A 22,845-nucleotide genomic window follows, 5' to 3' on the forward strand; every position below is an offset into this window, starting at 1 on the left:
AAAACATTTATGAGAAGCCAACCTACCTGTCTGGCTTTCAAAAAAGGTAGCCTGCTGCATTTTGCTCCTCCTCTAACAACTACACACCCCTTATGCAACATAAATTTGTCTCACTTCTTTCACCCATGATATTATCACAATGGATCTTTCTTGAAAATCTGTCCCTTACCACTACAAGAAAACTCTTCAACTACTCCTCCTTCCCAACTTCATTTGATCCTGACCTTTGCTACAGGACATCTATCTTGAACAGAAACTTCTCTATCACTAAGAAAGCAAATAAGCATACTAAGCAGGCTATCAGACAATAGTTTGCATAGACAAAATCAGAGAGACACTTAAGAGAAGAAAATAAAAGCAGCAGTGAAACAGTAAAATCACAGCCTAAGAAAAAAGGATTTGTAATAAATGTCCTTTCTTTTTTAATTGACAGAAGCACTAAGGGCCATGACTATTACAGCTTTTAAACCTGAAGGTGTAAACATGCATTGTTATTACTTCAGTTCACCCGAAGTCTGAATTACACTACACAACCTCTGCAAGCAGAAATTGTCATCTTTCACTGCAGACCAGCATCATCCAGCTCTTTGTTGCTGGAGCAAAGTGTCTCTGAGCCCAAGCCCCCAGAGAACACAAAAGTACTGGCCAAATGCCACTGAGGATGCACTGCAGCAGTGCAGCAATGCCAGCAGACCTGCTGACCTAAGACAACTTTGTTATGTGTTGATATAAAAGCTCAGAGCAGAAAGCAGTGTCAGCAAAACCTGTGACAAGTAAAATTTTCAGTAAGACACTGCAATTTTTAGGATTTTATGGCCTGTAATGGTCACTGCAGTCTTGGCATAAAGTGCCTATCCACAGCTTTCAATACAGCTTTTCAGCAGATGGGAGAATCCTGAATGTTAGCAACTACAGTGTCTTCCCATTTCTGCTTTACACAATAACAAGAAGCCTACCTGAATTCAGTTCCATGTATCTACTGAAAATAATATCAGAATTACTTGCAAGTAGATCTTTGTGGGTCCCTTGCAAGTCAGGATAATTTGCGATTCTATCATTCTAAACCACAAATAAAACCTGACTAACGGGTGCTAGGTTCACACTTAGACTGACATTATGGGTCTTGTCCAACCCAAGTGATTCTAGGACTCTATGATTCTATGAAAGTAATATACAAATTTAGATATTATTGATGTTTGTGTTTTAATTCAAGATGCTTAAATCACGGTGAATTACAGCCAAACTGGACTGGATTTGCTGGACATCTTACATGGAGTACACATACATACAGATCATATCTCTACATATTCTATAAAATTACATATATGTGACTGCATGCACTACACATATAGTGAGTAGCTAGTAATTACACTTTTACTCTATAGTAATATAACATATAGTAGCTAATAAATGCCTAATCAGTGTAGTCCTCATCTAGAGATGCTGGGTACACTCACATTTTCATCACAGGACCACTTATATTTTAACCATGTTTCTCCTATAGCTGTGCCCCCAGTCTCAGACCCCTGTAAGTTCCAAGCCTTCTTCCAGTCTGTAGATGAAATGTGCTGCTGTCGTGCCACCACTCTCCTGCAAACCAGAACTCCCTTTCATCATACTGATAGATCAAAAACAGAATAAACCTACACAGGGCAATAAGCCTAGCTCCTTTAGAGCTCCATCAGCCTTTTCTGCTGTCTGATTCACCATGCTTGACAATGAACCAGAACCAAACACAAAAATCCAGGGAAATTGCCTTGGAACCTCCAACTTTAATGTTCCTCAATGCACATAAAGTTTGCATTCATCTGTCTTCCACACCGACATATCATTAGCAGTCCACTTTCAGCCACTATAAACCAAAGCTTTTCTCCTCTCCATCTGACAAACTTTCCAACTCTTCTAACCTGAAGACACTCAAAACCAATATCTTGTTACGAGTCCATGGCTTTATACTCAGTACCATTTACAACTAATGTCAAAGCAATTGAACAGTCATCTGTTCATAATGCTGAAAGTTAAGTAATTCATTAGCAAACATGGCATTTGTAGCTAACACTAATAAATTAATTTGCCATTCAAAGCTAATATGAAATCCACAGTATTCTGTGACTAAGAAAAAAAGATGGTCAAAAGCAAATACCATGTTTAATCAAAGGCTGTTTCAGCTGTATCTGTATTTGTCACACTTCCTACACATTCTCCACCCTCATCTTTACAGAGGATTATTGTAATGATTAACACTGAAGAATCCTGTGTGAGGAAGAGGGAACCATTTCACTTAACAAATGCTTAAGTGAGGTAAGAGAAAAATTACACATAATTACATTTGTTTTACCAAGCCTTGCTCCAAGCCACTAGCCGTTGAATACACTCCATATATTTTACCTTCTGTCATTTTCTTGTTTTTCCAAAGATGGACTGATCTTGCACATGTCTGTGACAACCCCCCTGGAGGGGTAGAAGGGTGCTCAGGCTTCTTTGAAATAAGGGTCCCTGCCAGATGACATTCCAAGTATCACTTTTAATTACGCTTCAGCATGAATTGGGAGTTTTTGTATTTTTGGCAACTACTTAACAGTGTTCACACTCTAAATGTAACTGAGTTTTGAAATTAGCATCCATTCAAGAAGAAAGGGTAAAATAAATACTTCTTTCTGACAAAGAGATAGCTGTACAAAAATCCACTTTTGCAGCAGAGGTAAGACAGACCAAAATGCATCTGGGAATGCAGAGGTGTTGCACCCCTGAGTCCTGCTGTTACAGGTAACAGGCAGCATGAAGGCATTAGACATGACTCTTTCTCAGCAGCAGACCTCAGTATGACCTCTGTTCCCATAACTTTCTACCTTCCCCAAGTATCCAGACAGCAGATACCATTTGTCCCATCTATGAAGAATCAATCAATTTAGAAATTGCATGAGGTTTCCATGGAATAGACCACACAAATCCTTCGGTATTAGCTCAACCTAGCTCATTTTTATCTAATATAAAAATGGAGCCTAATATTGAAGGCTTCTCTTCAAGATTCCCCACCAAAGCTCCTGCTTCAGAAGACAGAACACACACAAAGTGAGCTAAACACAGCTCAGTCCCTAAGATAGTTACAGTTCAGCATATTTAATGTCTTGTTCTCTTAAAGCCACACACTACTACTCTTACAGACACAAAAATGATGTTCAAAGTGACTACAACATGCCTGTTTGAAATAAAAGGTTTCATTCCAAGCATACTACCCAGCAGCTACCCAGGGTAGCATTCCAATTCTTTATGCTGAAACTCGTGGATTTGAAGAATAGCCAAGACACCTCATACTCAGAAGCGCATGTCACCATAAAACGCAGTTTGTCTAGTCTGGTTTTGTCTCTAATAGAAACCCTTGCTTCTCATGAAAGCCTGGATTCAGAAAGCCATGTCAAGGCAGATAGCATCTGGCTCTGCTCTTTCCCCACATTGGATTGCCCGAGGAAGCACTTACTAGACATACAATACAGAACTTTCATGCCAATAATCTCTGAGGCATTTCAGCCAAATAGTACATACCAGCTTGAATACTGTGACTGTCCTTGTGTTTCTGCTGTTTCTTTCTTCACAGTAATTGGCTGTCTGCATAGTCCTACACACTCATTCTGCCAGGACTGACAATACAACAGGAGACTAACAAGCTTCAGGCATTGCTTTCTTGTTAGTACTAAAATGAGACCTATGCAAGCATAATCCTGTCAAGAATTAAGATAAAGACCTCTGGAAAGGAGCTCACAGATTTGCATTTCATTCCTCAGGATGTTATGGGTCATTTTATCTGCTAGATGGAAGATGAAACATGGGTGTACATGACTTATACTCCACACACTGCAATTTTTATGAAATCACAGAAGAATGCAAATGTGAACAAAATGAGCCCACAGGATTTTTCAACTTACCACCTAACTTTATGAAGAATATTATTTCTTTCCAGCTTCCTCCTCCCGTTAACTCTATATGTATAATGAATATATCTTGCCTTAAATTAAAACTAAATATTTGAGGAGGGGGCGCTTATTTAACAACAATACTTTACACTCACACTCCATCCAGCGCTACTGGATAGGGTGGGGTCCAGCACTGCTCCGCTATGGACACAAAGCAGCAAGGATGCTGAAGATGTATACAGGATCCTTATTTTGCCTTCGTAATTTCCCAAAAGAAGTTTCATGCATATACCACTAGCCCCGACTTATTTTTCCTAACTTCTTTTTATCACCTCTCATCCGCACTCCCGGTCAGGGTCTGTCTCGAACAGCAGTCCCTGAGTTGCCCGAGGCCGGGTATGCCCAGGGCGCACAAACCCGAGGGGCTGGGCAGGCTCCGGCGGCGCCGATCACCACCCCGGGGGCAGCCTGCCGGCGCAGGAGAGCGCTGCGGCAGGAAGGGCTCCCAGCGGCGGCTCTCGCTCGCTTCCCCTTCCTAGCTCCGGCTCGCCACAGGTCCCCGGGCCGCGGGGGCGGCCCCTCGCTCCGCCGCTGCCCCGGCTCCGCAGCGCCCCGCAGCAGGTGCTGCCCCATCCCTCCGAGGGCCCCCCGGCGGCCCGGCCCCGCTCCCGCCGCCGGCCGGACACCCCGCGGGGCTGGCAACCCCGGCCCGCCGCCAGGGGAAGTTTCCCGGCGGGGGAAGGTAGGAGGGTCCCGGCCCGGGACGGGGCCGGGCGGGGCGCGGTGCACTTACAGCCGTTTCTCCTGCGGCTGCAGCTGCCGGTGCATGGCCAGGGAGAAGCCGAAGAGGCTGCCCGTCTCCCCGCTCCAGCTGATCACGTTGTCCGTGTCCAGGTTGAAGGCGCCGGCCAGCCCCGGCAGGAGGGGCAGGTAGAGGACGAGCAGGGCCGCCATCTGCTCTTGCCCGGCACGGGAACCTGCCGCCAGCGCCCTCGCCGCTCCCCGCGCTGAGCGCGCCCGTTGTGCCGCGCCGGGCCCGCCCCGCCCCGCCCTCCGTGTGCCCGGCCCCCGGCACTGCACAAAATGTCCCCGGGCCGGGCCCCTTCCCCTGGGAGGGGCAGCCGAGGGCGTAGCCCCGCCCGTGAGTCGCCCACCGCCTCCCGGGGCCCCCAGGGGGTTCACCGCCTGCCGCACCCCCGGACTCGGATGTCTTTGCCCTTCGCGACGCTAAATGAAGCCGTACCGAGGGGCGGGTCACGGCCGCAGGTGAGGACCGGGCCGTGGCCCGCGCGCACCGCTGGGGAAAAGCGCAGAGAGCTCCCATGGCGGGGGCCGGGATGTGTTTGAGACATCACACCGTGTCCCCTGCGGGGCTGATACCGGACTGGCTGCGGCTCAGCAGCATCAGGTCGGTCCGGGTACCGACCACGGGCATAACACATGGCCCAAGCGTGCTAAGGTTGATCCAGACCTATGGACAGCATGACCCCAGTATTCACTCTGTATTCCCCAAACAACACATGCAAGAGAAGAAAAAAAAAAAGTATCTCTCTTCCAGATTATTCACAGGTCACATGAGAACAGAGGCTGAAGACTAGCTGAATATCCTCCTCCTCCAGCATGTCTTATCTCTGAACGCATCTGAAAATTTCTTACTCCTACCTTTTAATTGTTCAAAAACAGTATGTGGGTTTGGATACCAGGTCGTTTTCTCTTATGCTTTCACCCATAATTCCAAAAGGTTATTTGCCAGCATACCTTATCAACTTAACCCACTCCAGAGAAAGAAGGAGGTTTTGGGTTTTGAACAGAATCTTGGTCTAGTGCTCTGGATTAGGGAAGCAGATGCAAATTTTAAAAACCTCACAAATTCCAAGCAGCATAACAATACTGAGTTGTTCTTTTGTACTGCTATCCAGGGTACAAAGAGAGAAGCTAAGATTCCAGAGAAACTGAGAAAGAGCAATTGAGACAGAGCACTCAAATAATGTTGATACTCCTGAAACAATACTCTGCTCCCATGGAGTTAATTCAAGCTACTTTTTCCAGAGTAATTATTCTAGGATAGCTCCGTGTATAGACAAGTCTTTGGCTCAAGCCCAAAACACTCTTGATCGAAAGAGGGGAAGAAAATGCACCAGAAATGTGTCTCTAATGTGGAAACAAAACATTTTGTTAAATTAGGTACCCAGATATTTATTGCTAATAGAGTCCTTCCCTGCTTGCCCCTCCATGCCCAACCCCTTCAAAGTCTTAATCCAGTGTTCAATCACTGCCACAGCAGAAAACTGTACTGGCATAAATTCTGCCCTAATTTCACTAAAGGGCCTGTAAGAGGGAAGGGTCCCAGACTAATTACAAGCTGTTTTTCTACAATCCACGTATTTCATAGTAATTAGTAAAGATTTGAAAACAAGTCCTTTAAAACAATGTTGACATCTGTACCAAAGTCTTAGCAGTTTGCCTTGTGGAACAATCAAAACTTGCGTGCTTCTAATACTCTTACAGTAACTATAGTTACTTTTTAAGTAATGCTTGTACTCAACAACTTGCAAGAAGTCACAGAAGTACTTTCATCCAGAGCTTCCTGAATGATACTGGCACATTAGGTTTATCTGACTTCTCCCCCTCCCTCTAACCAGCACTGCCTGAGCATGTTGTACCTGTTTGTTCATATCCACAGAGATTGCTGAGGGGAGACAGAATTTTCTCATCTCCAGATGCAGTAACAAGCATTCCAAGACACAGTAACGTTAATACTTGTCTCAAGGGACCACAGCAAGAATAACAAAAATAGAGTGTATACAGGGTGGAGCAAAACTGCACACGAACAGCTTAGAATTACCTTGGATGGTCTCTCATCATTTCGTACTATTTTCATTTGCTCTAGATGAGGAGAGAGGGGAAAAAAAAAGTTTTACAAATATGTCAGTTTCCTTCCTTTGCTCTTCCTCCAAAACAAACATGCTGTGAGTTATCTGTAGCTAACACATACTTCAGGAATTCCTCTTTTATACAATCCTGGTATAAAGGGGGACCATATGAAGATTAGGTATGATGGCCAATTAAACATGAGCACTCTGTTATGCATAATAACACAGCGATTCTAAGAAATGCAATGGCCAGATCAAAGCAGTTTCTCTTTTTTGTAACAAACGCTCTGCTCTTGCTGAGTTTTCAAGCTGTCTGCTTATTAATGGTGTGTTGATACTCAGCTGAAGGGCTACAAGATGTTGGCATGTTGTGTCTACAAAATGAGCAAGCCTCAATGTGTAGACACAGGTATTACTGTCAGCAATACTTTCCTCCTCTATGCAACCATGTAGCTAATTACAAAGTTTAAAAAAAATTCATTTCTGGAAAATAAAAGAGGTGGAATGCAGAAGCTACAGCTTGGCAAGACATTTTAAGGGTTTCCCTAGAAGAAAGGCAAGGCACAATGTTTTACATTTCTGAAATTCTATCCTTTGTATCAACAATATGCTACACAAAGAAATACACAATTTCTGGATGTTCAGCTGTGCAGCTTTAATGCAGCACATCAAATGGTCCTGAAAAGACAAAATATACAAACAACCCCATCTCATTTCCTTTTAAAAAATTGCTTGATTTTGTAATCTCTTAATTTATGACATTCCAGATGAAAAAAAATTATACAACCAAAAAGGTTTTGTTTGGTTCACTACACAAGTTCCAAAGTAGAGCATTGTTTCAATTCAGAAATATAAACTAGGTTTAAGTGTTAGTAGCCTGAATGGTTGGATGGTTTCTCCTGAACACAATATGCATACCGTTTCTAGAACTGCATGCTCTAGAAAAATAATTTACATTTATTGAACAGATGCATCTTAACAGCTACAAGAAACATCTGCATTTTTATGCAGCCAGGTTATCAGACTATCTTTGCCAGTATATCCTCATAGCTGTTCTTGGTTCCCTAACAATCGCTAGAAATAGCAAACAGCAGCACAGGAGATAAAGGGGCTTAGAATGGTAAGTGAAATAAACTGCTCAACACTATGTAAGCAAAATGTTTTGCTTTAAACAATCTAAATCCAGAGCATTAAAACAGTTATATTTACACACTTGTAAATTGTATGTACACACATTTATAACAGAATGAGGAATGTCTTCGTCTCTCTCTCTTTACTATCTTTTCAGAAAGGTTACCAAAATGCATCTTTTTTACTAGTTGCTCTATTTAAACTACAGCTCCAAATGAAGGTGTTACTATGTTCCTATAACTTTGTTTTTTCTCTTTGATGTCTAAAACAACAAGATGACATTCTGCCATCCTTTACTTGCTTGTAATGTCAAAATATTTTACCTTGGTAGACATAGTATTACACAAATAAAAATATGAGCCAAAAGAAATATTTCAGTCCAGACCTGGAATTTTGGTGAACACTGAGACCAGTGTATACAGCAGTTCTTTCAGTCTTTTACATCTAAAGAATGTTTTTCCACCCAAGTTGTCAGGTACATTCCTTAAGTAGTTTTAGAATGACGAGAACTGTTTGGAGAGTAAACATCTATGTAAACATACATGGAGGCACTTTATGAGCATAGCTGGGCAGAGATCAGAGAAACACTGGTGACAAATGGGAATCAAGCAGCCATACTTTGGATTTCTATGGGAGGAATTCAAGATACGCCTTCAAAATTACTTATAACTAAGGCATAAAATTACAGTGATTTTGAATGTATGCCTGTGGTTTAATTCACTAGTAACATACACCACTATGTAAGATTTGCCCCACCATAAGGTAAGATGAAGCTGAAACATCATTACACACTTCACAGGCACCTTTGCAGCCCCATTCTGTGGTTCTCTCTGAGAGACATTTATAACCCCAAAGTTCTTACATTATCACAGCTGAACCTTGTATCACTGACTGCATCCCAGACCCATCTACACCATTCATGCTTTCCTTGATCTGCTATATGTGTCCTGCAATGCAACCTTGCCTCTCTTGGAGAACTTTTCACCAGTGTGGAGAGACCTAACCTGTTATCAGATACTAACTTTTGTGTAGTTCTAGCCAACTCTCCCTCAATTGCATCTTCCAACTAATTTGCACCACAGCAGCCAACAATGGCTTATAAGGAAGCAGAGGAGATCCAAAAGATAAACAAGGTATTTCTTGGGTAGGTTTTGGCAGGGAGGGAAGAGAGAAGGCTTACAAGCAAGTTATTCACAGGATCTCCCTGGAGATTTTCCCCAGCAATTTTGAAAGCAAGACAAACCTTCACAGGACATATTTTAACCCCATCAAGAACCAGAAAGGATTATTGTTCAGGACACTTTCACTCTCCTAGCTCACACAGACCTGACTAAAGAGTCTTTGGCCATCACCCAGAACACAATTCCACACAACCTTGATAGCACTTACCTCCAAGAACTGCACTGGGTGTGGATGCTGATGCTGGACAGGACCTGGCCCTGGGACAGAACCTGCAAGGCACAAGATCAGGAACTCCAGTCACTCAAGGACTCTGGTCTCTAGGTCACAATCTAGTTTATTGTAACAGCACAGCTGAGACCCCGAGTGTCTCTGGCAGCAAACAAGGGGAAACAGCTGCTTGGTCATTTCCACACTTGCTACACCTGTCCTCCCATCAGGTCCTGGATCAGACCCAGCTGTGAGGCCAGCTGGCTGTTTGGCTTCCATGGGGGAGGTAAAGCTCCTTCAGATTGCACAGAGGCTTCCAGTGATTCACAAGCACCATGCAAAGAAATCCAATTTCTTTTTTTTCTAATAGATTTAATTTTTTTCTATAGCCACTGTCTTTAAAAATTCTACTATTTTGGCACTACAGCCAGCTCATTTACATGTGCCAACCAAACTGTGTCTGCCACTGATTCAACAGGACCTGTGGTCAAGACATGTTGAAACATGGTGTTCAGACAGCTGCAGGCAAAGCCAGCAAGGGCTGCTTCTCTGGTTAAGGTCTAAAGCTAGCAGTCTCAGAAAGATACTACTTCTAATTCCTTTACTTTTTCTTTGCTAATAGAAAATGCCTTCCTTTTTTTTTAACAAAAAATAAATCTAACAAACATATTCACTTTTCTCTTTAGATTAACATCCTGATTTCTGGAAAACAAACTGGGCAGGACAGACTAGAGCACCACAGGAATCTTTTTCTAGTTCTTTTGGATCACCACCAGTTAAAACTATTTCTCTTCTGGAAAATTTATTGTTTTAATTAATCATAGTCTTTTAAATCAATCCATAATGAGTAAATTCAATATTTTGTTATATTAAGTCTCACTTGCTAACATACTCACTAACAATGATGAAAATGTTAATTATGCAAAGGCTGTTAAAAAAATTACTAAATGAAGTCTTTAAAGGCCCAGTCCACTCAGGATCTGAGCTACTGACTGAAGGAAAAGCAAGTTGTTCTCTCTCCCTGTTTTGCCTGGATATGAACATGCAAAGTTCATGTGTTATGTGGAGGCTGAGACACATTGCACTTCTCATATGCTCCCAGCCTTTAATTTCTGGAGTTTCATAAGTTTTCTATAGAAACAAAATATTCTTCTACCCTCATGCCCATCTACCTGTACCATTTTATATGAAAAAACTATCAAATACTTTAACTTTCTCATTTAGTCAAACAAATTAAGAAACTAAAATCAACACAATAAGACAATCTGTTATCCAAGGAAGAATTATTTTAAATATTCCTTTTTTGTCCAACCTTGAACCATTTATAGCTATCAAAGGAAAAAGACTGAGGATTGTCTGCCTATGCAGTATTTTCCAATTACCTGCTTCTGTTTAATTATTAAACAACTACATTAGGCTCAACAGGAAGAATTTTTTTTTTCAGAATAAGACTGCTCATACATGAGTTAATCAGAAACAATTTCATGTTTAAGCAAGCACTACAGAAGTATTCAGACAAAAAATAATAGTTCCTCTGCAATTTCAGTTTTATTCAATGAAAATATTCATTGCATGATGCTACCATGACCAGGCAGGCTTAGTGAGTGAACTGCAAATCTAATCAGTTTGGCAAAGGGTTTAGGGGAGCTCTTGTGCTGCTTCGCTGACTTCAAGTGATTGTTTTCCTTTGCTCATTTGTTGCAAACAACTAAAATCTAGGTCAAGGAAGGAAAGGTCATTCATTAATTATGAAAGTGCAAATTTTTATACAGTATTGGAAAGGTTTCAAAAGCAGTTTTGAATTCTGTATTCATTGTGTATTCTATTTTCTCACTATTTCCCCCCATCTTTCTATATATCTAAATTTTGAGCACCTTCATAGGAAAAGGTAAAATAACTTGTGCCTTGTAGGCAATGAAAATTTAATGCATTGAGTTTTAAACAACTATTTCAGTAACATTATGAATTGGTAGAAGGTTTATGGCACAAACATATTTCCACACTTCTGTACACTGTAACTGCTCTAATGTTTATTTTCAGATCGTCACTTCATTGGTCATCCAACTTAATCCAACTTAATTCTGTTAGGGGTAATATTTTTTTCTCTGGGAGTTCTGAAAGGTTTTGAATTTTCATATAGTAATCACATTTAAATAAGCCCAGTCTTATTTTATGTGATAAGAGGAATTATTCTAAAATATGCATTATAACAACTGTGTGGGGTTTTTTTTCAACTGCAGTCATCAGTCCCCGTGTGGGTGTGCTGGGAGTGCTCTGCCTTGTCTTTCACATGTCTTGCTCTACATGTCTTTCACACCAGAAATCTCAAAGACAACACCCCAAATCTATCCCAGCTCATTCCACACATCTGGGAACATAAACAAGTGAGGAAGGTAAAATGATACAGTCCAGGAGAGATGGTCTCAGTTTTCTTTAGGGCTGTACCTTTCCTATCATTTCCTGCATGACACATATGTATTGTTTTCTTTACTTGTGGATGTGTGTGTTTTGGACACACCAGATAAACACTATGTTTTCTAGCATGCAAGCAAGTAAACTGCTGTGAATTTCTGATCACAGAGTGAAGTACATGCATCAGTTCCTGTTACTCAGCTTCTTCTAGAGTCAATCAGCATCTCCAAGGATCAAAGTCCACTTTTAAGCAATTGAGCAACCTAATTGGCAGGTAGATCAAGGCATGATAATATGCTTATTGACTGCAAATAAAGGTACACTAACCCATTTTACTGTGGAACTGTTCCTAACCTTAATAAAATAAAATGCAGATATTCTACAGTAATGATGTGTGTTCCACACAGAGCATAAAGTACTATCTCAAAGCATTTTTGTTCTTCCCCTGTGACATATAGCACTACTACAACCTCCATTTCCAAGTGGAAAAGACTGACAATCTAATTAAGGACAAAAGAGTATCATAGAGGGAAGCTGCAGCAGAACCCACAGCCAGAGCTGGTTTCTGAATTCTCCTTCCTCCTGTGCCTTAGCAGAAAAATAGCCCATCTAAACCTGAAAATTTGCAAGGTCACTTCTGCACAGTGTGTAATACAGTGAACCTCCTCTTGCTGTTTATGGCTGGTGCTCTGCAGGTTACAGACTTTGTTTGGACATGGGTTCATCCAGAACACTGTATTTATTTAGAGTTTCTAATTTATATAACCCAATTTGTATTTATATTATTGACCTCTACAGCACAGTGGAAACAAGATATGCAAATAAATTGTACACTGTGTGAAAAGGGACTTTCTATTTCAAACTCCCCTGCTCCACTGTCTTTATATGATCAGATGTGAATTAACATTTTATAGTCATCTTATTCATGATTTTATAAACTTCTGTAATATCCCACTTCAATAATCTCTTCTTACACAGAAGTCTCATTGTCCAATTCATATATGAAATAGATATAATTTTAAACACTTTTTAACAGTTTTTAAGTACTTCAGGCACTCTTTATACCTTTATATTATGCCTCTTGAGACAGAATTGTCAGAATACCAGAAAACATTCAAGATAAAGCAAAGACATGGATTTAGAGCAGTAGCATAATTTTACACCCTGCTTCTTATGGTATTCCATTTGTAATTCCCTATTTTTGAATTTCTTAATTCTCTTTCCGATTGCTACTAACCATTGAGATGATGGTGAATTTACCATAGGGAGACCAAGATCCTCAGTGGAACAAGTTAGTACAAAGTCAATTTTTTAACTGAAGCAAGTTTCTTTGTACAATACGAACCATAGTCTTGCTATTGTATTTCTGAGTCATTTATATAGAAACTTTTATTTTGAATCAGCTTTAATTTTGACCCACAAAAAAATTGTATAGAGGCAGTAAAGACTAGGTCTCTAATGCTCACATCACTTCTTAGGCTTTCAAACATGGCAAATGGCCTAAATTCCCCTGGGATTTCTCTCTTGGAGCAATATTAATTCCTCCTATTTTCTTCAGTCATCTCTTAATCTACAAAAGGATCTTCTCTTCATTGCATACCAGTTTACGTTCTTGAAGGCTCAAAGCAACTTGAAAAATCCAAGGTGATTGTGACAGCTGACTCATCTTTTTATCTTTAATGACCAGCAGGGTCATTGCCTTCTTGAAAGAATTCCGAGAGGCATGATGTCCCTTCGCAAAGTCTGTCTTTTTCACATTTTCACTAACACTGCTCTCATTACAAATCCTATTACATTCCTAGATTAAAAGTCAGTTTCTGTAGTTTCTCCCAAACACCCTATTTCAAACTTTCTCGAATGTACTCCCATTTACTCATCTGGTACATGATAAACAACAGTTAATACTCCATTTGGTGGAGTTCAGAAATTTCATAAGTGCTCTCATTCAAATCTCAAGGACAGTAGTAAATCCATATAAAATTCATGATTAAGAAAATCCTGTGTCAACTAATGATGTACTGAGGAAATAGGATGAACACACACCAATTCTTTATTTCCATGCTCATAATTATGCAATTATATCTGTTAGAACATGGGTCATTGCCAAAGCAGAGCCTAAAAAATAGGCAGGCTGCTATCTGTTGCTTATCCCCAGTCTTATCAAGCTGTGATCTCAGGAGCTGAAGGAGCAGCATGAACCCAGAAGTCATGTCTGCCCTTCTGAAGGTTACGAATATTTTCTCCTCCCTTTGCCCCTGAAGTTACCAGCAGGCTGTAAGTCTCCCCAGTAGAAAAGCTGCCAAATGCATCTACTCTTTCCAAGCAGGCTGCTAGTAGCAACTGACTCATTGTTACAATTGAACTGGCAGCATGAAAATCCTTTCAGAGAGCATGAATCCATTAAAGTCTCTTAGTTTTCTTGGGCTCTTGCTCATCTTCCAACAATGGCATTAGTAAAAGGGAGTAATTTTTTCATGCAACACTAATTTTCTGAATTCTCCATGGTTTCCTATGCTGTATTCTACTGTCATCTTGTTTCTTATTTCATGACAACAATCTGGACTGTCCCCTGTGCACTTACTTTTTTTTTTTCTTATTCATGTCACAACTCAGAAGAAAAGCACTTCTCGAACATTTTACAAGAAGACCTATCTCTTTCATGTTAAAGAAGCTGCATGACTACAGTAAGCCAACACCTAAATATTTGTGTGCCCTGTCTCCACATGCCTTCGTTAGAGAGACATAACCTTAGGTGTTATTCATATGAATGCACATTCATGGATATAAAATTGTTGGCAGTTCCCTATTACCCTACTTATACACTGTGTAGATGATTGTTGTCTCCTGGCTGAGCAATAACCTTCCAATGGATCAACCTCTGTCACCACAAAGGAAAGGGATTCTCAGCACACGTTGTGAATCTCTACATTAGCAGGCAGCACTCTGTGCTATTTCTAAGACTAGGCAGGTATTTTCCTTGCACCAAAAGGGATGGCACTTAACCCCTGAAGTTCCAGCATTGACATACTTCTCATTCTAATCCATACTGTCCAACATAGCATTTAATCTAATCCATAACATTCAGAAACCACATCCAACGAAGGAATTTGTATTTTAAGCAGCACAGCTCCACTTACTTGCAACTTACTGCTGTTCCATACCCTGCATATTTAACCTTTTTAAACTTCATAGCATTCAAGAATACTTTATGCAGAATGAAAATTCATTATTTAAAGGTATAAAAATATATAAAGACTTTGTTTAAAAATCTATAGCTCAGAAAGTAGTATTTAACTGCAGAAAACCTGAAGATTTTCCCACAAATTACTAGTGGAAGAGTGGATCTAAACAGAGAGGATGCTTGTATGTTCCTAAAGAATAACAAGAAAGATTAGTTAGGACAGAGACAACAGAAAGTACTACTTTTAAAAGTTTGGGGTTTTTCACTCATTGCTTCAAAGTTTTTATTATCCTGAAAGCTGCAGTTCTAGAACTTCTAAAAATGTTCTTGAATGTATGTTCTTGAAAGGGAACATACAACCTAACCTGTTCTAAAACCTGTTCCAATATTTCATTTGTCAAAATCAAAAATGGCACATTTGGCAAGAATAAAATTCTGGCAGTGACAGGGCTATAGTTATAGGGTTTTGAATCATTAGCTAGATTTCCCTCTTACTCCTATTCCCTTCCTTCTTTCCTTTTTCCCTTAATAAAGCAGTAACGGGTGTGATTCTTGTTACAAAACATAGCATCTTTAGTATTTTACTTTTTTCTAGTAATTCTGTTATTTAGCTTGAAAAAGGAGGGCACAGTTGGAAAGGGACATAAACAATTTAGTGATATTTAAACCCTATTCTTGGAGATGCACATATGCTGACTTTATTACAGTAATACTTCTAATAATTACAAAGGAAGCAATCATTGAAATATAATTAGACATATGAATAAATACATGGAAAACTGAGGGCCTAGTCATTTTCTAAATATAAAATTTAGTAATTTTCTTATTTAAAATAAACATGTTCAAAATGAAACCTTCAGGCCTCTCAGACAAGGCCTGTGGATGCCTGACAATGCCTAACTTCTGGACCACATGGTCCAAAACACCCCTTTCAGACAAATAGTTTGGCATGCTGAATGATATAGACACCATCTTAACTCCTGCAGTGTCCATCATATCTTTTGAGTGGTAGTCATACTAACACAGAAAATACTCAGTTGTGTCTCACTTTCCTCTCCCTGCTCTTTCCCAGAACATCAGTCTGGTGGGAAAATAATCAAAGCAGGTGCTCAGTGTCACTAAATCTGGTTACCTCAGTTAGCACAACACTACCAGTCTGTTGTCACCTTTTCTGGCTCTTGTGTAACTGTGGGACACAGCCTGTGGGGATGAGCAGGTAACCAGAAATTAGGATTTTAAAGCATTTCAGTTGGGACTTTGGTTTATACTACTATCTTTCTTTTGCTCAGCCACATACAGTTATTTATCTTCATTTCCTTAATACCCATTGTTACTCTTTAGATATGAGTGAGGCTCAGAATGACCTCCTCTGAACAAAGCAGAGTGCTGGCCCTTTGATATTTGAACTATGCAGGCTCCTTTTCAGAGCAGGAGAGTGCAGGAACCATATATGCTTATCACCTAAAGATGAAAGGGGGCCTGGTTCTCCACTGCTCAGTTCCAACTGCAAATACTTGTGCCTCAGAAACTGCAGAATAAAATTATATCATGACAATTATTATTCCAAACAGACATTACAATGAAACTCCCTCTAATGTTAACCTGTTAGTGAAGGCCCATTATTTTAGGATTACAACAGCTGCTTACTCTGCATCAATTATAGAATACTTCTTTGATCAGAACTGAGTTCATCCTTCTGCCTCTGATTTAACTTTACTGAATTCTGTTATCTGACTGACTTTGGATTTACAGTAGTACAATAATTTTGCTTTTTTTGTCATCTGATCTCTAGAATAGTGTCTGAATGATTGTCCTTTGGTTTCTGCAACTTCTTTTGAAAGTCACATTAATGCATGTAAAGACCTTTTAAAAAGAACTGTATTGTCATTATACCAAAAAAAAACCCAAAAACCACAACTTCTATTGTGAAAAGTAAGTGATCTTGGGTTGTTGTTTCCTTTTCCTTTCCTGATAACATAGAAATACTGTGAACATCCCAAATGCCACTGTAAAATTCTAAATTTTTCAGAAATTAAATCTCATCCTTGCTTTTATTTTACGAGGCATCATTTCACCTGCAGCTAGAATCAGAGCTGTAATAAATGAAATATTTTTATAATTCTAAGAGGCACAAATTAGAACTAAAGTTTTCACATGTCATAAAACCAAATTGTGAAATATAAAGCAACACTTTACTTTGACTGCTGTATATTAGGGCTACGTAGGGCTTCAATTTTTATATAAGAAACAAAAATAAGAAATGCACTAAAGCTAATTTTCATTCTGTTTATTCTTAGACTCTTAATATTTAAGCTAAAAGTCACAAATGTGGGTTAAAAAAACATACCAGGCCATGAACAGCCAGCACAGGCCACCTCAAATCTTCTCTGCATAACTGTGCTTGGAAAAGGAACACTCTCCTGGCTTGGATAATGAAATTAATTAAATAAATTAAGCAGAATGACTGAAAAATAAATTTAAGACACCAGTTGGCACTCAGTGGAGAAAGGAGAGGGGAGATGACATTCAGCTATTTCTCCTCTTCATGCTTCTTAGTCAGCATCCATTTACAGGCATCACCTCTAATCACAGGCAGTGGTGAAGTTCCCACACTGTCATTTTCTCCTAGCAAACTGAGAAAACAAGGTCTTTTCACCCCTCCTATTTAGAGTGTGGACCAGACCCTTTATCATATGAGAAAACTTCCTTGCAGGTGCTCTGCATCCTCACACACAAACACCCCTTCCCAAAGGGGATCACCAGCTCTTGCTTTTCCTCTCTTTTATTACTGTAATTACTGGGAATTTTCACCTTTTTCAGTAGTGTAATTTAAGATTTCTTCCTTGTCTGTGCCTCTCCAGGCTGGCAGACAAGTTGGGGACTCTCCTGAAAACACCTCTTGCCCCTGAGTGAGCTGCATCCAGGAGAAAAGTAGGGGCTGACTCTGCCGGTACAGAAGTCCCCTGAATAATTCTACATCACAAAATTTCTCTCAGCACTCACCCCACCATCAGCATATACCAACAGCATGTTGCTAACCTTTTCTACCCTGTGCCTTTGGGTCAGAGTGCCCAACACTTGTCTTTCATCCCATACAAAAGCAATGCACATGTGAAAACACCTGATGCTTTGTTCCAGTGCCAGCGCAAGACTTTGGTGCTGTTGGCACCATGGCTGTTCACCACATACCCCAAGTACTGGAAGGCAGGAGGAGAGCAGCGGGACAGAAACCAGTTTGAATGCTGACTTCATGGTCTACAAAGAGGTGGGGACGGGATTAATGAAAAGGAGAGCAGTACAGACAAGACTGAGCAGCCTTGATGTCTGGAAAGTGAAAGCCAGCTAAGAGTGGTTATTTCTCAAATCCCATCCTCATTGCTAAGTGCCCTGTTTGTGGCTCAGAGGTGACAGCAGTCTATTCTGAGCAGAGGAACTGCTCCCAGTTACACCATGCAGGGAGGGGGCACTCACAGAACTGGGTGCTCCAGCTGGGACCCCGCAGTTGCTGCGCTGACAGCTGATAAAAGCACCCAGGCAATCCCTACCAACCCTGGGCTGCAAGGTTGAACTGTGCTGCACTATTAGGGAGCTATTTATAAATACGAGAGTGAAACCAAATGCTTCTGCTTTGCCTTCTTTAAAAGGCCAAACTCAGCCTTCAAACTGGTCTATTTCTAGCCATCCATTCAATCCCTGATTCCAGCACACGTGCTACTCCATCCAGGCATACAATTCCTGCTGATTTAGCAAGGTCCATGTTACAGCTGCAGCAAGATGTGAAACCAGACAGTATGAAGATTTCACAAAATTAATTTTCTTGCTGTTCAAGTCATCCTGTTACACATAAAGTGCACTTGCAGAGCAGTGCCTCACCCTCTAACTCCAGTCCCACTCAATAAATACCACTTCATATTTGATATTCTGATCCCCCTTTCTGCATTAGAGAAGTCCTGAGCAGTTGACTTACAAAAAGCCTCCTTCCTAAGTTTGCACAGACCATCTCTGAGGTCAGGAAGGGTTTGCATGAATACAGAGCAGTGTGGCTGTGAGAACATGCACATAACCACAATCATCCCACTACACATGCACTAAACATGCATCTAAGCATGTCCTTGTAAACCAACAAACACCCAAACCCCTCAACTTAGTAATGATTTAGAGGAAAATTGTTTCTAAAACAGAACAACAACATTCTAAAAACATTCCCTGTTTTCTGAAGCATAAGTAGAGTTTCAAGTCTCCTCATGAAACTGCAATAAATATTCTTCATTATTTTGCCACTTTATTAGCTATTTTGAGGACTGAATCATGTGGAATACTCCACATATAATGTTCTCAGTAGCATATAGTAATTTTATAAAGTTCCAGTACTGTCCATTTTCACATGGAGGTTACCTGTTGCAAATGAAACACAGTAATATTATTGGGATGTAGAAGAATCATCATTCTGTCTGAAGCAAGAGAAACTTGTAAAAAAGCTTTAGAGGGCAAATAATCAGTCTCTGTAACAGCTTTCCTCTTTAGAGTTTTTGAGTTGGCTTGTTTCCTTTCAAGTGCCAAAAAACTCTAGAGGGGAAGCAGTTGTTTCCTGCATACCAAAATGCTTTGCCATTTACCAAAAAAAGCTGCTTAAAATAGTTGCTGACATTTTTTTCCCCACCTCTCCAAATAAATGCCTAAATATGTAAAAAAAATTGGTTTGTCTTCTCCATTCTCTCATTCTCCTTTGATACGGATCAGTTCCCTTTCAGCAGCCAGTGCTCCCCTGGGCAGCAAGACATGTTCTGAATTTCCAGTTCCCATTCCAGCTGCAAAGTTTCTTCTTCCTCCCCCTACTACATTTAGCAGAATATGTTTACGGCTGCTTCTGGAAGAGATGAATTGGCTTTTTAAGGAGTGGCATGGGCCACAAGGACAAAAATGCCCCTGGCAGGAAACTGGTGGTGTAGGGATTGTGTCACAGGATCTCCAACATAGTATCGAGGAGTGATGCACTGAGGGAATTCAAGAAATTTCTCAGCAAAGTGGGTCAAGTTATCTGTTCTCCAAAACCATTGATTTCCCAGAGTAGTGCATTAGCAAGTATGACTGGGTTTTGTAGAGATCCAGAACACAATAAACATCAGTAAAAGCTTTTCTGAACTCCCAAGAGTACCTTCTAGACAACCTGTCCTCACAGAGGTGGGAGCAGCTGCATCTCCCCATGTCAGCCCCACAATTTACCACATCCTCTTTGTCTTCACTACTGTTTTTCACTGTTGATTCTAGATATGTTCACCCACTTATAAACCTTTGCTAGCACCACGGGACAAAGCAGATACAGCTCTTGGAGTTTCATGGACGAACTGTGAAGAAAATGCAGCAGAAATGGAATAACCAAGTACCTCCTGATGTCAGGATACAATATGAAGCCCCCAGATGCCATTCTTCCACACACCTCAGATAACATATGATGTATTGTGGTTTTTATTCCTCTGCTCTTTCTATATGGTCTCATTCTGTGCAATGCTTAACTGGCTGCACCCAGCCCTCACCCTAAATAAAACAGAATTAGAGCCACAGCATCCATCCAGCAGACAGCTGCCAGATCATGCAAGCATGCAAGTTCTTGGCAGATTTTGGAGTCTAGCTGGCAGCTTTAGGAGCACAGAAAAGAATTATAATAAATTGAGATTTTCCAACAGCTACTGGAAACTGCTGGCTGGCATCTTGGGACAAGGACAAAGCAGAATTTCTTGCGGTGGCCACATACAGCGCCATTACAGAACCTCGGGTGACTTCAGCACATTAATGCTGATAATGAGCTTGCGGCAGTGCAGATGATCACACATGGATGAGCATTCAATTACTCACCCTGTGGTTTACACGCAGTGAAAGCAAAGACTACAGCCATGCGGGCCTCCACAACTTTCATTTCGTAAAGCGCCATTAAATCTCCATCAGATAAGGACAGCTTTGTCCCAAAGGGCTGGGACTGAGCAGGGGGTGGCCCATCTTCTTTTGCAGAGTCCTCGGAAAACCAGCTCAGGCCCTCACCCACTGATACAGCGGCACTACCTACTACCACCTGAAGTGCTGACTGAAGATGAAAATATTCTGACATCATTCCCTGACTCAAATATCCTCCAGCCTTAGAGACCAGATGCAGTTTTGTAGTTCAGCCGTCTCAGAAATAAAGAGATCTCCCTTTAAGTTCTGAAATATATATTTTGATTTCTTTCTTCAAGACCTAGTTTGAGGAATTGATCTTTTTTATCACTCAATGTGAAACATTAAGTGTAGTTGATGTGGAAAAATTTTGTAATGGAACAAAATTATTTCTACTACTCTTGCCACAACCTGTGAAGATATATTCAAAAATCAATTCAATGAGGCTCATGACGGTAAACATACTGTCAGCAACAGCTTTGCTTCCTTGTGAAGATGTGTCCGCAGAAAAAGCAGTATTTTCAAGGATCTTTATGTGCCTAAATAGGCAGATATGTTTGTTGGAGATTTTCTTTGGTACTGAAACAGGGAAAGAGTTTAATTACCACTGAAAAAAAGTAACCTTAAAATCAAAGTTATATCCTCAAACAATCAGGCATGTTGTAAAATGTACTTTTTTAATCTGTCTGCATATTTAAGCACCTGTATATATTGAAAACATACTATCCTTGCAGTGTTACTTTACTATATGTGTTACCTCTATTCTTAAATAAATAAATTCTTACTCTAACAAAGTCATTTATCAGAATATTGTGCCCTCACCAAAATAATGATTAATACTAGAAGTTAAAATGCTACTAACTAGTAAATCAGATTATTATTATTTTAAAAAACAAGCATTAAGTAGAATCTTTTCACTACTTTATGAGTAGATTATTTATTAATCTTAAGGAAGCATTTTCTAAAATTATATTTTTAAAAAACCCAAAACCACAACAAATCAAACTAACAAAAAAAAAAAAAAAAAAAAAAAAAAAAAAAAAAAAAAAAAAAAAAAAAAAAAAGAGAAAAAAAAGAGTCCACAGATATTTCTCCTGGGTTCACTCTTTTAGAATTGGTGCAATCCATGTTTAAAATTCTCTAAGCTTTGCCATAAAAATATTTGGGGAGCTAGCAGAACTGACACTTCCAATTCACTTAACTTCTGCTCTTAAACTGTACAGTAAATATTAAGTGAAAACCATTCCCCATTTGGTAAGTGTAGGTGTGCTGCCCTTGCCCTGCTGTAGAAGTGAACCCAGTCACAACACTGAACAGTGACATTTGGTACAAAATTCTGTCATTCAAGGCTTGTTGTTATTTTGTGACTCACAAAAAAGCAGATACTTAGACCAGCCTCTGTGTAACTATTTCAGTGCAGTTTTTGAAAGGGGTGAAATGGTAGATGACAGAACAAAATTAACATTTCCAGCTTCTTGTCCCAGTCAGTTCTGGAACCAAACCAATTTAAGATGAAAGCTTTCAAGGTGTTAAGTTTTTCATGAAAAGTTTACTGCCAAACCTGCCAAACTCAGCCACTGGATCTACAAGGGAACAAGTATGGATGGAGACTTACTTACACTTAAACTCTCTAGGGCACCATATACATTGAAGATTTTCCAGCAGTATACACCCAACACAGTGACACAAAAATCTGCTTTATTCTCCTTTCACTAAAGTCTGTCTCCAGATGACATAAATTGGTCCTTCTGAAGATGAACTGTAGTGCTCACATGCACGCTTATGTTGTGACAAGAAGAAAGCTTGGATATATTGTAGAAAGGATGTGGATCACCTGACTTGGGTGCTACCAAGCAGAACATGCCCATGAGTTTCTAAATTTTTAAACTTTAAAATAAAGAGAAAAATGAGCACTGCAACATCAATTATCATTGGAGAGTAAGATAGTTGCTATGTCCAGTTTTAGAAATCAGTAATGTAGACCATAAACAGAGAACATAACAACATTTCTAGAGAGCAA

General features: G+C 40.1%; 1 protein-coding gene across 7 annotated transcripts in view; it reads right to left on the reverse strand.

Annotated features, from left to right (window-relative positions):
• ITGA6 (integrin subunit alpha 6) overlaps nucleotides 1-22,845 on the reverse strand; it is a 93,206-nt gene that overhangs the window by 37,078 nt on the left and 33,283 nt on the right. For 2 of the 7 annotated variants that reach the window (XM_064434423.1, XM_064434424.1), the window contains exon 1: nucleotides 4,705-4,963. In XM_064434423.1, the coding sequence (XP_064290493.1) occupies nucleotides 4,705-4,865 (161 nt within the window). In that variant the 5' untranslated portion in view covers nucleotides 4,866-4,963. Of the gene's footprint in view, nucleotides 1-4,704; nucleotides 4,967-6,756; nucleotides 6,798-8,300; nucleotides 8,425-9,304; nucleotides 9,456-22,845 lie in introns of those variants that run through there. The other 5 variants (XM_064434427.1, XM_064434426.1, XM_064434428.1 and 2 more) reach the window with 5 other exon arrangements.

This window comes from Passer domesticus, chromosome 10 (genome assembly GCF_036417665.1).
Source record: "Passer domesticus isolate bPasDom1 chromosome 10, bPasDom1.hap1, whole genome shotgun sequence".
NCBI classification, from domain to species: domain Eukaryota; kingdom Metazoa; phylum Chordata; class Aves; order Passeriformes; family Passeridae; genus Passer; species Passer domesticus.